Genomic DNA, 14,551 nt, shown 5'->3' on the forward strand with positions numbered 1-14,551 from the left:
GTGGGGTCAAATTGGTTTCTCTCTCCATGGATGCTGCCCAAGTTGATAATTTTCAGCATTTCCTCTTTTGATTCTGGCATTTGTTCCTTACATGATTAGCTGTGGCTTGGTGAAATTGGGAGATTTTAGACATCTTCTGCGTCACTTGGGAGATTCCAGTTGTTCAAGCATTTTATTGCATCTTGAAATATTTTCCATGGTAGACCTGGAACCACCAGTATCACCCCGTACCCTGTCCTTCCCACTCCACTGAAAACCCATGTTTACAACCAGCACCTGAAAGGGATTGACTGGAAAGTGTGCACTACCATCATGGTGACTTACTAAACCTAGTCAAGCTCCCTGCACCAACATGCCAGGTGCTTTTACCATCGGGGACTCGAGTGTTGTCACTTTCCACTGAGGCATCAGATGCTCTGGAGACCGCCCATTTCAAGAAGCAGTATATATTATCAAATTCTTGTGGATTATTAACTCAGAAGCCACTGGATATCTTCACAATTCCAGCTATCTGACTGTTGTTATGAATTGCCTTCACATAAACAGGCTAGATTTGGCATGGGAAACATCTAGGAATTTACTGTAGAATAGGCAATTTTCTCACATGATTACCAGCTCTGACATGTCATGGAGTCTCACAGCACAGAAACAGGCTTTTCGGCTAACCTCGTTCATGCTAACAAAGGTGCCCCATCTAAACTTGTCCCATTTGCCTCAATTTGCCAATATCCCTATAACAATATCTTCTTAATTCAATATCTTGCATACTGCTAAACCATCAGAAACACATAGAATTTTCTAAGTGAGGTTCATACTGCCTTGTTCTTCAGCCTATTGAATCATATTGTGGTTGATGATGGGTGTGATGGAGAAATAACACTTCTGAATTTCCTGTCATTTCTTCTTTCTGTGACATTTGTTGGGGTGGAATGAAAGGCAAAACAAGTTTGGCTACTAAATGCAACTGATTTGAAGAAAGCGAACAAGTATCTTGCAACCAGTGCTCATAAACATCTCAATGTATCTGACACAGGAGTACATGTCATCCTCAACTGGATTAGCTGAGTGTAAAGCTTCCTCCTTCTGTGGGAGGGTCACTTAACATTGATGGCCTTCCACCTGGTACTAGTTCAGCAATGACAGTGGAAAAGTGAGTCTGATTCTGAAAGCTCCACTTACCAACTTAAGGCAGGAACTACCTTCCCTTCAGCTAAGAAGTTAGTATCCCCCAACAAGATGAGTTAACCCTATTGTTGCAGTTTCAGTTATTGATAACAGGTCCCGAGCATAATTAGTGTATCTCTAACCAACACAGCAGACAAAAATGGAGGTAGTTATGCTACAAGTGGTTGACCATTGCTGCTGTTGGAAGGTTGCAGCATGGAAGTAGTGTGTGATGATCAAGCAATGATTACCAATGTGTTAATCCTCCATTTATCATACACAGCTGGATATTTATGTAAGACTCTCTGATATTGATACTCCTTATGTGAATTTCTCTGCCACTGCATTCTTGGATTTCCCAGAACCTTTGTCTTTGCTTAATTTCAATCTTCAAAGTTGCAAACACTGTTAATGAATTTGATCACCTTTGCACAAGTAATTCCAAATCGGAAAAGATTATTTCATGATAGTTGTCAGTTGTAAAGCAATCACCTAGCTCCCATTGTATAAAAACTCTAGTGAAAGGGTTAATGCATTCTTATTTATTGTATTTGCATGTATGAACAAAATTCACATCCTTGTGCTGTCTGATATGCGATACAGAACCACAATGTGTTGGACTAACAATGTTTGAAAACAAATCCCAACTCTAATGATCCACAAGAGATCAAAACAGATATTTTATTAAACTAAGGATCTTAGTGCACTCAATGTTTTTGTTTTAAAAGCATAATCCAGAATTTTCACAGGAGCTTTGGCAACCAAAGTACAAGAAAATAGCCTCAAATCCATTGAGGACGTTTGACTAGAGGGGATATCTGTAATAAAAAACCTTATCACTGTTTGTCCAAATATCTTCCGCCAGTTGAAACGAACAATAAAAGTACTGGTCACTTCTTTACTTCTCCAAGATCTTCAATGGAGTCATCATCCACCTGCAAGAATAATTTACATTCAGCAACTGGAAAGGTGAAGCATGTTAAACACAAGATAGATAGGTGACATTTCAGGTCAGGACCCTTCTTCAGACCCGAAACATTTTTTCCATTTTCTCCAGGGATGATGGCTGACCCGCTAAGTTACTCCAGCATTTTGTGTCTATCGTTGGTATAAACCAGCATCTATCTGCAGTTCATTTTTATTACATTTAAACAGAAGATTGATCGAGTCCCATGAATGAATGAATAAGTTTATTGGCCAAGTATGTGCATACACAAGGAATGTGCCTTGGTGCTCCGCTCACAAATGACATCACAAACCTACAGTTAACAATTAAGATTAAAGCATAACCACATCAAAACAATAAGGATACAACATTACGGTTTAAGCATGTGGGTGAAAATAAACCAGAGCAAAAAAGGGACTACAGACTTTGGTTATTGAGTAGAACTACTACTCGTGGAATAAAAATGTTTTTATTTCTGGCTGTGGCTGCTTTGACAGTCCGGAGTCGCCTTCCAGAGGGAAGTGCCATCAGAGTCGTTGTTGAATTATGCAAGGCAAGCATGCAACACAAGGCGGAAATATTCTCCCCCCTGAAATGTTATTGGGTAGTCATTAACCACAGCCTGATAAAGTCATCGTTACAGCAGAGAGGACAAAAGGAACCAAGACAGCAGATATTTCCAAACCTTGCACCTGCAGATGCTATGATGCTTCTGTACCTGTCCGAGAACATCTTTATAATAAACTTTATGCCTTTATAGTCTCACTTCACTGAACCGAAGTTAGCATGATATTGAAATCTATCACTGCACTCATGTCATTTTGAAGTTCTCCCCTTTGTCCAGTTTCCAAATTCCTGTTCTACCTGGTTCCTTCCCTTTGGTCATGTCCTCTGGGGAAAGCAAGTGTGAATCAGCCCTAATTTCAGAGACCCTCCACACTGATCTACTATAGTAAATTCACATCACCTTTCTTTCCAAGGCCCAGCCCTGATACTGTAATATAATGTGGTGCATTTTCACCCTGCTGTTTAGAAAACAGACCTATACAATACAACTCTCGACACCTCTCTCTATCTTCTTTTACACTAGAAATCAAGTAAAGATTAATCATTATTTCTCCTAGCATTTCTTGACATTGCACTCAAACTCAACCTTCAACTCCAAACCAGTTTCTCTCCCCTTACTACGATCTACAAACATGATTGTCATTGTAGAATATTGATTAGGGAATGGGGGTAGGATTAAATAAGTTCACACTTCTTCCTACTCCTTTTCGCACATGTAAAGACGTTAAGTAATGGATTAAATTCTTTGTATTTCTTCTGTTTTTTTGTTTATTTTGTTTTTTAATTGATGTCTTTTAACATGTTGAAATAAAATGATAGAAAAGAAAAAAGAAAAAAGAAAAAGAATTCGCACTGCAGCCTGTTCTTTCCTCAAGAACCTTATTTCTCTCTAAAGATAGAAACAAAATGCTAGAGTAACTCAGCGGGACAAGCATCATCTCTGGATAGAAGGAATGGATGACGTTTCGGGTCGAGACTCTTCTTCAGACCTGAAACTTCACCCATTCCTATCCAGAGATGCAGCTCGTTCCAGAGTTACTCCACCATTTTGTGTCTATCTTAGGTGTAAACCAGCATCTGCAGTTCCTTCCTACACGTTATTTTTCTCTGAAGAAGGGTCTCGACTCGAAACGTCACCCATTCCTTCTCTCCAGAGATGCTGCCTGCCCCGCTGAGTTACTCCAGCATTTTGTGCTTACATTATTTCTCTCTACGGGTCTTTCCTTATCCAGTAACTTCAGATCTACATTTTGACCATCCAAAGCGTCTAATACACAATGGAACCAATTAGGACAGGGCGACCACTCTTCAACAGGACTTTTTTCTTGAACAGAACCCCCACCAATTTATACCCACAACCATCTTCCTCTAACTATATAAATCTGTTCTTAAATTTAACACTCCTTTCAATTCCGTTAATTCTTCCAAACATAAAATAGAACAGTACTATCCATGCCTGGCTGGCTGTGGAACCAAGGCATTCCAGCCCTTCACAGGTATTTATTCACAAAATGCTGGAGTAACTCAGCAGGTCAGGCAGCATCTCAGGAGAGAAGGAATGGGTGACGTTTTGGGTTGAGACCCTTCTTCAGCATTTTGTGAATACCTTCGATTTGTACCAGCATCTGCAGTTATTTTCCTACACCAGCCTTTCATCTTGATTCCCACTGACCCTGTACAGCTTCCCGCTATTACCCCAAACTAGAAAATGCAATTAACCTCGGTCCTCCTTTGCCTTCACATTGGTGATCTTTGACATTTCTATGCCATCTCCATCTGGGGAAACGAATCAAACAGTACCCAATATAAACCTGCTGGTACCAATAGCCACCGTGATCACATTTCCTTCTTCCTTGCTTCCTATAAGAATACCATTCAATTCTATTATTTTTTATACTTTGGTGATAGCTGTTCTTACAATGCCAGCTTTTCATTCTAATCCTTTGTTGGTCTTGTTTTAACTGTAGTTGATAAGGGCCCATGTGTGTATTTGCCGCTTTACCTTACTTTTGCCCTCACCTCTGTCACTACCTCTAATCATAAAAGGGTTCACCCTCTAAATCAGAAGCCCCCACTTCAGTAGAGCATTCTCCAAATTCTTTAACACATGGATTTCTTTTTCAGTATTCCAAACATATCATTCCTTCCACAGCCAGCTCATCCACCATCCCCCAACAGTGTTCCCTTCACATACATGTTAGAAGGTGCAACACCTGCCCTTTCACTTCTGCACTTCTGTAGCTCTAAAAGCTTCACAAAATGGAGACTTGTTTTTAATTGTTTCATGTTTATTCATTGCTCACTGTGGTTTGCTCGGTCTTGGGAACAAACATTTGCTGGGTTATTGCTTCTCTATTCAGATAACAAGTACGATTCTGAGCATTTGTCTTTTTTATTTTGTCTCTCTATCATTCTCACAGCTGTGGCCTCAGTTCCCAACAGATACTCATCTTTCCATTAGGTATTTTATACCCTTCTAGGCTCCACACTCTATTCCAACTATTTAAAATAACAAACACTGTTATTTTGTGATAAAGTACGAGATGGCAATGATTCTATTACAATTTACAGAGTCTTATGACCACTTAAAAAGCAGAAGTCAGATGGTGCACTATACCTAGATTTCCAGGAACTATCAAACATTATGGGGAAAATATAAGATCATGATGCAGAAGATAATTTTGGTGTGAAAAGAAGAAGCACTAGACAACAGGAAACAGAGAAAACATAAATAGATGTGTAGGATGGAACTGCAGATGCTGATTTACCCTGAAGATAGACACAAAATGCTGGAGTCAGATAGTATCTCTGGTGAAAAGTAATAGGTGACATTTTGATCAAGACGCTTCTTCAAACCCTTCTTCTGAAGAAGGGCCTCGATCTGAAACGTCACCCATTCATTTTCTCCAGAGCTGCTGCCTGACCTGTTGAGTTACTCCAGCATTGTGTCCATCTGAACATAAATAGATCTTTTCTGGTGGCCAAATGTGACAAGGGGTATGCTTCATTCAACGTCTTTATCCCAGTCACTTTCTCCCCACCTGTTTCTATTCAAAGGATTTTGGATCTGTAATGCTAGCTCCGATCGTTTCTCTCCATTGCTAATGGCCAAGTGGTCAAGTATTTCTAGCATTTTTTATTTGCTTCCTCAGAGGTGTGACGGCAGTCTTGTTTCATACCACATTGCTTCACGGCTGACTGCAAAAATCTAGCGATGGTACCTGCGCCAACCTTGAAGGCCTTAAAATCTACATCTAAAATATCAATTTTGTTCAGCGCAAAGCAGGTTACTATATTGTCATTATAATTAAACAGCCTTAAAAACCCTACTCAGATTTCCCAGATGATGTTTAAAGTATAATTTGTAGAAAGTCTGGTTCATTTTATACCAGAGGCTCTAGTCAGTTCAATTCATTTGCATGGATGGAGCCAAACAGACAGAAAATTTTAAAGAATTCCATACCTAAAAGCAGAAATGCTGAAATTGCTGTCATTTTAAAGGTAAAATCCAGTAGCTTCATTGTCATTACAACTGCAAAATCGAGGGCAATGTTCTCTAATGTAGGATCTTTACGAATGCTTAAAAGATGTCTCGATAAGGCCAAAAGATAAAATTGCTATGCCTTGCTGGATGAGTTTTATTTATATGCCAACCTCTAGTCAGGTGGAGGTTGAACTTTGCGCTAAATCATGCTATGCGTTAACAGTTCGACTGGCATATCAGCCGTATAGCTGATTAGCTCATTTTGGGCATTGCTCGGTCAAAAGCAGATATCTGAAATGACCCAGGGATCAGATGCTGGTGCAGCTAAAGTGCCTGTCTCACTTAGGCGATTTTTAAAGCGACTGCCAAAGTCGTAGCAGATCGCCAAAATCTTCTTTTACCCTACGACAATGCCGAGTCAGGTCGATACAAGTTACTTTTTTTTGTGAAACTAGCAACTGGCTAAGAGATTACACCATCATCCGAAACATTGCGAAATTCCCACGCTGTCAATGCTTCTCCGGCGGCCTAATTTTCGCTGAAATCATTGACAAGTCTGTAATTACTTGAGTTTTGAAATATAACATCTTGCCCAGATTACTTGAAAACCAAGCTTCACGGTAACAAGGCATAAACTGGATTGACTTCCAGTTTACTAATAGCAGTATTAAGAAATTTAATTTTAAACGTGGTTAAATGGATTTTTGTGCGAATGTGGGAATTCTATGAAAATGTACGGGAGATGCATATCTGGTTTCTGGGTTGTATATCTGGGTTGGGAGCCTATTTTAAAAATAATCGCTGATGGCCATAAACATCACAAAATTCCCACGCTTACCTGACCGTCAAACTGTCGCCTCCAATCTACCTGTCAAATGTCCTGACGGTAAATAAATTGGTTAAACACAAGTATTTTATGGTATCTTCAAATGACTTTACTTAATTTAATATTATATGCTTCTAAATGCATCTGCGACAACCTAGAAAACCTGGGGACAGCATGCGACAGCGCCTGCAATAAGCAACGATGCCTGGCGACAAGCCAGCTGTCGCCGAGAAATTTCAATCCGGTTAATTTCTCAGCGACGCGCTGAGATCCACTACGATTCTTTGAAGACTCCTCACGATCATGCCCACGACACCCCGGCGAACTGTCGGCGACAGCCTAGTCACCGGCAGTCGCCTTAAAATCGCCTAAGTGGGACAGGCCCTTAACTTTCTGTTCCACTACCGGACTCAGCAGCAGAATTCAACAGAACATTACGTAGAGATAGAGTTCAGAGATTAGTTTAGTTTAGTTTTGAGATACAGCTCAGAAACAGATCCTAAGGCTCGCTGAGTCCGCGTCGACCACCGTTCCCTGAACATTAACATTATCCTACGCACTGGGGACATTTTACAATTTTTACCAAAGCCAAATGACCTACAAACCCCTACATCTTTGGAGTGTGTGAGGCAACCAGAGCACCTGGAGAAAACCTAGGTGGTCACAGGGAGAAAGTATAAACTCTGTACAGACAGTATCTGTAATCAGGATTGAACCCGGGTCTTTGGCGCTGTAAGGCAACAACTCTACCGCTGTGCCGCTGTACTGCCCCAAAGATACAGCATGACAATAGACAATAGGTGCAGGAGTAGGCCATTCGGCCCTTTGAGCCAGCAGCACCATTCAATGTGATCATGACTGATCATTAACAATCAGTACCTTATTCCTGCCCTCTCCCCATGCCCCCTGACTCTGCTATCAGGCCCTTCGGTCGACCAGGTCCACCTGGACCATCGATTACCCGTTCACACTAGTTCTATGTTATCATACTTTCTCATCCATTCCTAAGACATTAAGGGCAATTTACAGAGGGTCAATCAACCTGCAAACCTGCATGTCTTTGGGATGTGGGAGGAAACTGGAGCATCCGGAAGAAACCCTCACAGTCACGACATTGTGCAAACTCCACTCAGACAGCACTCAAGGTTAGTATAAGACAATAACTACAGATGCTGGTACAAATCGAAGGTATTTATTCACAAAATGCTGGAGTAACTCAGCAGGTCAGGCAGCATCTCAGGAGAGAAGGAATGGGTGATGTTTCGGGTCAAGACCCTTCTTCAGACTGACCCAAGTCTGACCCAAGTCTAACCCAAGGTTAGGATCGAACCCTGGTCTCTGGCGCTGTGAGGCAGAAGCTCTACCACTGTGCCACTGTGCAGATCTCACTGTGACAGCACAAATTCAGCAACAGAGCATTTCAGAGCTAGAAAGGTGTTACATGCACTTTGCTATCCTTGTGCAAAATGACACGTGTAGGAATGCAGCTCAACAATATATATTTATAATTTGATTTAAAAAAAAATCTTGTTTTTAAATTATTCCAATCTATTTGAATGTTTTTTTAAATCTTCAGCTATCAGAGACACAAAATAAAATTCAAAATACTTTGACGGCAGCCAGCACCAACGCTACTACACGCCTGAAGCCTACTCACCTCCTACAGCCAACTGTATCAGACAGTATGCCTGTCCAATGCAGTGGGCTGGGTTGGCCCCTCATTACCAGAAAAGGATAGTGTGGGTGGAGAGACAGTGAACCCAAGTTAGATCAAAACAATCTAGTCTTGTGTTTAGTTTAACTTAGTTTAGAGACACAGCGCGGAAACAGGCCCTTCGGCCTACCGAGTCCACAACGACCAGCGATCCCTGCACATTAACACTATCCTACACACACCAGGGACAATTTATACTTGTACCAAGCCAATTTACCTACATACCTATATGTCTTTGGAGTGTGGGAGGTAACGGAAAATCTCGGAGAAAACCCACGCAGGTCACGGGGAGAACGTACAAACTTCGTACAGACAGCACCAGGCGTCGGTCTCTGGTGCTGCAAGCGCTGTAAGGCAGCAACTCTACCGCTGCACCAATGTGCCACCCTAGTGTTAGATTAAATTTTTTCCAGAGCTAGATACTCTGGTAAAGTTGAAATAACAATGGCGCTGCTGGTAGACTGCTGTCTCACAGCACCAGAGACCCAGGTTCGATCCTGATGTTGGGTGCATTCTCCCTGTGACTGCGTGGGTTTCCTCTGGATGCTCCGGTTTTCTCCCACATCCCAAAGATGCGTGACTTTGTAAGTTAATTGGTCTCTGTAAATTCCTCCCAGTGTGTAGGAAGTCGATGTGAAAGTGGGATAACATAGAATTTGTGAGAACGGGTGATCGATGACCAATGTGGACTGGGCGGACCAAAGGGCCTGCTTCCATGCTCTATCTGTAAAACTAAAACTGAAATTCCTTTTCCAGATTTGCATTTAAAGAAACAAATGAATCAATGTGTACCAAGAACAATAAATACATCTGCAAATAATGAATAGCCCCTCACCATTGATGGAAAGTAGCAAATTACCTCTTTTCGTTCGCCTCCACTGGCAAACCCTGGAGTCTGCAATATGTTTTTATAGAACATAGAACAGTACAGCACAAGAATGGGCCTTTTGGCCCACAATATCTGTGCCAAACTTGATGCCAAGATCACCTCTCATCACCCTGTCCATAATCCAAGTCTCTCCATTCCTTGCATGTCTGTGTGCCCATCCAAAAGCCTCTTAATTGCCATCATTGTATCTGTCTCAACCAACCCTGGCAGTGCATTCCAAGCACTCACTACCCTGTGTAAGAAAATGTCCTTCAACGTCTCCTTTAAACTTTGCCCCCCATAACTTAAAGCTATTTCTTCCTGGGGAAAATGTTCTAACTGTCTACCCTATTTATGCCTCTCATAATTTTATATACTTCTAGCAGGTGTCCCTGCAATCTCTGGCGTTCTAGAGAAAACAATGCAAGTCTGTCTAACCTCCCTCTGTAGGTAATACTTTCTAATCCAGGCAACATTCTGGTAAACCTCCCCTGCCCACTTTCCAAAGCCTCCACGTCCTTACTGTAATGTAATGTACGATTCTCTTTCCAATTTAAGTTTTCACACTTTTGATATATCTGGTTGGACCCATTCGGAAGGCAATTTTCCTCGTTACACACCAGAAAGATTTGTGCTTAGAAATTCTTCAGCATTGTATGTGCATAGATTCATGAACATGCATTGAACATCCCCAAACCTGAACACTTCCATCAGGGGACTAGTCTTGAACTTGACATTCATTAACTTCATGTGTGGGAAGGAACTGCAGATGCTGGTTTAAACCGAAGATAGACACAAAAAGCTGGAGTAACTCAGCGGGTCAGACAGCATATCTGCAGAAAAGGAATAGGTGATGTCTCGGGTCAAGACCCCTCTTCAGACCTAGACTTCAGAATAATTAGTCTCAGCATTGGTGAAGGTTTTCAAAGACACAATCTGAAAAATTCCATAGAGCAGAGAAAAGTACAGCACAGGAAGGGGCCCCTCAGCTCATGTTTGTGCTAAACATGATGCTAAGTTACATGATCTCATCTGTCCGTACATGCTCCACATCCATCTATTCCCTGCACTTCTATGTGACTCTCTATAAGCCCTTAAACACCACTATTGTATCTATCTCCACCACCACCCTGGCAATAAGTTACAGGCCCCCACCACTCTCTGTGTGGCAGTGAAGAAAAAGGAAGTCTTACCTCTGGCCATTTTTCTTGAATTACATCCATAATATCATCCGTTACATCACCCTGAATTGTAATTTCATCTTCTCCTGTAACGGATGCTCCACAGGAGAACTTCTGAGCAAAGAATCGTTGGGCTTCTTTAAGTTCGATCTCTGTTTTATATACAAAGAAAAGAACCATTAATAATAATTTCAACTAAGATTTTGGGCTGAGTTAACCAAATTCCAATTTTAGAACAATGTTGTGTGGGAAATTAAAAAGAATAAAAGGCATTCAGTTAATCCAGGCGCCTTTCCTCTCGGTATTAAATTATTGCATGATATTTTGTTCAACTGCTAAGGTGTTTTGTTTGAAGAGATGCAATTTTAGAGAAAATAGGAATAAAATGAACATAAAGGAAAATTCCAATTCATATTTTTCATACTCTCCGTATTCAGAAGAATATAAAATTACAGTAAAATGATTAACATCAAATACTTGCCAAAGGTTGCAAGGCCACAGACTCTTGTTACATATTTCTTTTTTGCTCTCGGGATTTTGGCTATTGTAACCTTTTGAGGGGCTGTCTTTTTTTTCTGTTTAATTATACCTCTGCCACCTTAAAAATAAAAATAAAACTTTTATTAGACCACGAGTTTGATCACTACCAACAATCCGCACATGCTAAGCTTGCTTTATATAGAGGCAAATCACGTTTGTAAATTAACTGTAGTTAGAAATTTCAAACTTGTTTGGAGTCGCATCAAAAGAAACTTTGTTCCGCATCTTTATTTGACATTTAGTTACGTAACTTGCCACTTAAGTACAAATCATAAAATGCCGGAGTAACCCAGCGAATCAGGCAGTGATTTTCAGAAGGTCTTTGATAAGGTGCATCACAAAGGCTGCGAAACAAGGTGAGAGCCCCTGGTATTAGAGGGAAGATATAAGCATGGATAGAAGGTTGGCTGTATGGCAGAAGGCAAAGAGTGGGAATATAGGAGGCCTTTTCAGGTTGGGTGCTGGTGACTAGTAATGTTTCTCAGGGGTCGGTGTTGGGTCCGCTGTTCTTCATGTTGTATATTAATGATTTGTATGATGAAATTCATGGTTTTGTGGCCAAGTTTGCAGATAACACGAAGGCAGGTGGAGGGGCAGCTAAGTGTAGCTGAAGCATGGAATTTGCAGTAGAACCTGGACAGCTTGGGAGAGTGGGCAAAATAGCAGATGGAACACAGTGTAGCAAAGTGTGCGGTCATGCACTTTAGTAGTAGAAATAAAGGTGTAGACTATTCTCTAAATGGAGAGAAGATTCAGAAATCAGAGGTGCAAAGGAACTTGAGTGTGCTGATGCAGGATTCCCAAAAGGTTCATTCGCTGTTTAAATCAGTAGTAAGGAAGGCAAATACAATATTAGCATTAATTTCAAGAGGACTCGAATATAAAAGTAGGTATATAATGTTGAGGCTTTGGGAAACTGGTCAGACCGCATTTGGAGTACTGTGAACCGTTTTGGGCCCCATATCTGAGGAGGGAAGTGGCGGTGTTGGAGAGGGTCCAGAGGAGGTTTACGAGATTTATCCTGGGGATCATTGGGTTAATGTATGATGAGCGTTTGATGCACTGGGGCTGTACTCGCTGGAGTTTAGGAGGATGAGGAGGGATCTTATTGAAACTTATTGAATTATGAAAGGCTTGGATAGAGTGGATGTTTCCACTAGTGGGAGAGTCTAGGACCAGAGGGCACAGCCTCAGGAAAAAAAGGACGTTCCTTCAGAAAGAAGATGAAGAGGAATTTCTTTATCCAGAGGGTGGTGCATCTGTGGAATTCTTTGCCACACATCGCTGTGGAGGTCAAGTCATTGGGTATTTTTAAAGAGGAGATTGACAATTCTTAATTAGTAAGGGTGTCAAAGGGTATGGGGAGAAGGCAGGTTAATGGGATTGAAAGGGAAAGACAGATCAGCCATAATTGAATTGTGGAGTATTCAATGGGCCAAATGGTCTAATTCCGCTCCTGTGGAGGGAATGGATAGGTGATGCTTCAGGTTAGGACCCTTCAAGTCCCAACACAAAACGTTGTCTATACATTCCCTCCCTCCCTGGCCCATTGAGTTAATGCAACACTGTGTTTTGATAGAGTTTCCAGCATCTGCAAGTACATCTTTCAAGTACAAATCATACTGCTTGTGTTGAATATTTAAAAATATTGTTTTACTATGGAGCGCAAGAAAATGGCATATCAGTTATGTTAATGAATCGTTAAACTGCATTTTAAAAAGAAAAGGGATAGAAAATAATATTTTATTTTTTGTGCGCTAATTGCAATTCAGGAAACTAAACGCGGTGCTCCAATTCCTCTCTGTGCGTTAAACCTAGAAGAGTAGGGAATAAAATTAATATAAATACATCACTTCTGGTCATGGTCCAGGGAAGCTATGAAACAACATTAAGTGTTCATAATAAGTGAGAAAAGGAAAGGATGCAATTCAAGACCATCTCCACATTTGGGTAGCCAACATTCAAAGGGCTACGCACGGACAATTGCCCAAGCATTGGGGATTGTCTATTCACAGAAAAGTATCTCTGCGAATGGTCAACAACTTCTTCTTCAGGAGAAAAGCAGTTCAAGATAGAAAAATATAATTTGATAGAGTCAGAGTCTTACAGCATGGAAACAGGCCCAACTCGCCCACACCGGCCGACATGCAAAATATACACTAGACCCACCTGCCTGCATCTGGCCCATATCCCTCTAAACCTGTCCTATCCATGTACAGTACCTGTCTAAATGTTTCTTAAACGTTGCGATAGTACCTGCTCAACTACCTCCTCCGGCAGCTTGTTTCATACACCCACCACCCTTAGTGTGATACAGCAATGCAGAATTCAGATATGGGAACACACTGAGAAAGAGAGCTGGCTTCTGCCAACTAGGCTCACTTGTTATCCCAACCAATTACTTAATGAGGCAACATTCTCTTTGAAAAATGCCAAATGGAAAACTGTATCGAAACCTAGAATATTCCAACCATTAATTATTTGTGAAGGTTGTTTTATAGCGAAGTAGCAGTTCAAGGGTTAACATGGGGCGGCACGGTAGCGCAGCGGTAGAGTTGCTGCTTTACAGCGAATGCAGCGCCGGAGACACAGGTTCGATCCTGACTACGGGTGCTGCACTGTAAGGAGTTTGTACGTTCTCCCCGTGACCTGCGTGGGTTTTCTCCGAGATCTTCGGTTTCCTCCCACACTCCAAAGACGTACAGGTATGTAGGTTAATTGGCTGGGTAAATGTAAAAATTGTCCCTAGTGGGTGTAGGATAGTGTTAATGTACGGGGATCACTGGGCGGCACGGACTTGGAGGGCCGAAAAGGCCTGTTTCCGGCTGTAGATATATGATATGATATGATATTGACAATACTATAATCAAAGAACTAGCAAAACAGAAAATGGAGTGGACACGTAGCAAGCTTTAGTTTACCACACTGAGAGATAAACGCACAGCTTGGATGTCAGTGCACAGATGCGTAAACCGTAACTATTCATAGTTACACCAATGACACATTAGTACCTGCACTGATGTACAGCACTTTGGTCAATGTGGGTTGTGTTTAAATGTGCTATACAAATAAAATTGATTTGACTTGACTTGATTTGTAGGAGGCACCTAAAACATCCCTGAAGTAGCCACCGGTCATTTTTTTTAAAATAATTTTTTAATGAATCTCTTGATTTCCAGCTGCCTATGTGAAGGGTCCCTACCCAAAACATCATCAACCATTTATTTCAGAGATACTACCTGACCCACTGAATTACTCCAG

The 14,551-nt window shown here is 41.3% G+C and overlaps 1 protein-coding gene across 1 annotated transcript in view; it reads right to left on the reverse strand.

The window, feature by feature from the left end:
• Window positions 1–1,681: 1,681 nt before the first annotated feature.
• denr (density-regulated protein) overlaps window positions 1,682–14,551 on the reverse strand; it is a 33,517-nt gene continuing 20,647 nt past the window's right edge. The window contains exons 6-8 of the mRNA XM_078421152.1: window positions 11,232–11,348; window positions 10,763–10,902; window positions 1,682–2,099 (exon numbers count right to left, since the gene is read on the reverse strand). Coding sequence (XP_078277278.1) covers window positions 2,055–2,099; window positions 10,763–10,902; window positions 11,232–11,348 — 302 coding nt within the window. The 3' untranslated portion in view covers window positions 1,682–2,054. The remainder of the gene's footprint in view (window positions 2,100–10,762; window positions 10,903–11,231; window positions 11,349–14,551) is intronic.

This window comes from Rhinoraja longicauda, chromosome 25 (genome assembly GCF_053455715.1).
Source record: "Rhinoraja longicauda isolate Sanriku21f chromosome 25, sRhiLon1.1, whole genome shotgun sequence".
In the NCBI taxonomy this organism is placed as follows: domain Eukaryota; kingdom Metazoa; phylum Chordata; class Chondrichthyes; order Rajiformes; family Arhynchobatidae; genus Rhinoraja; species Rhinoraja longicauda.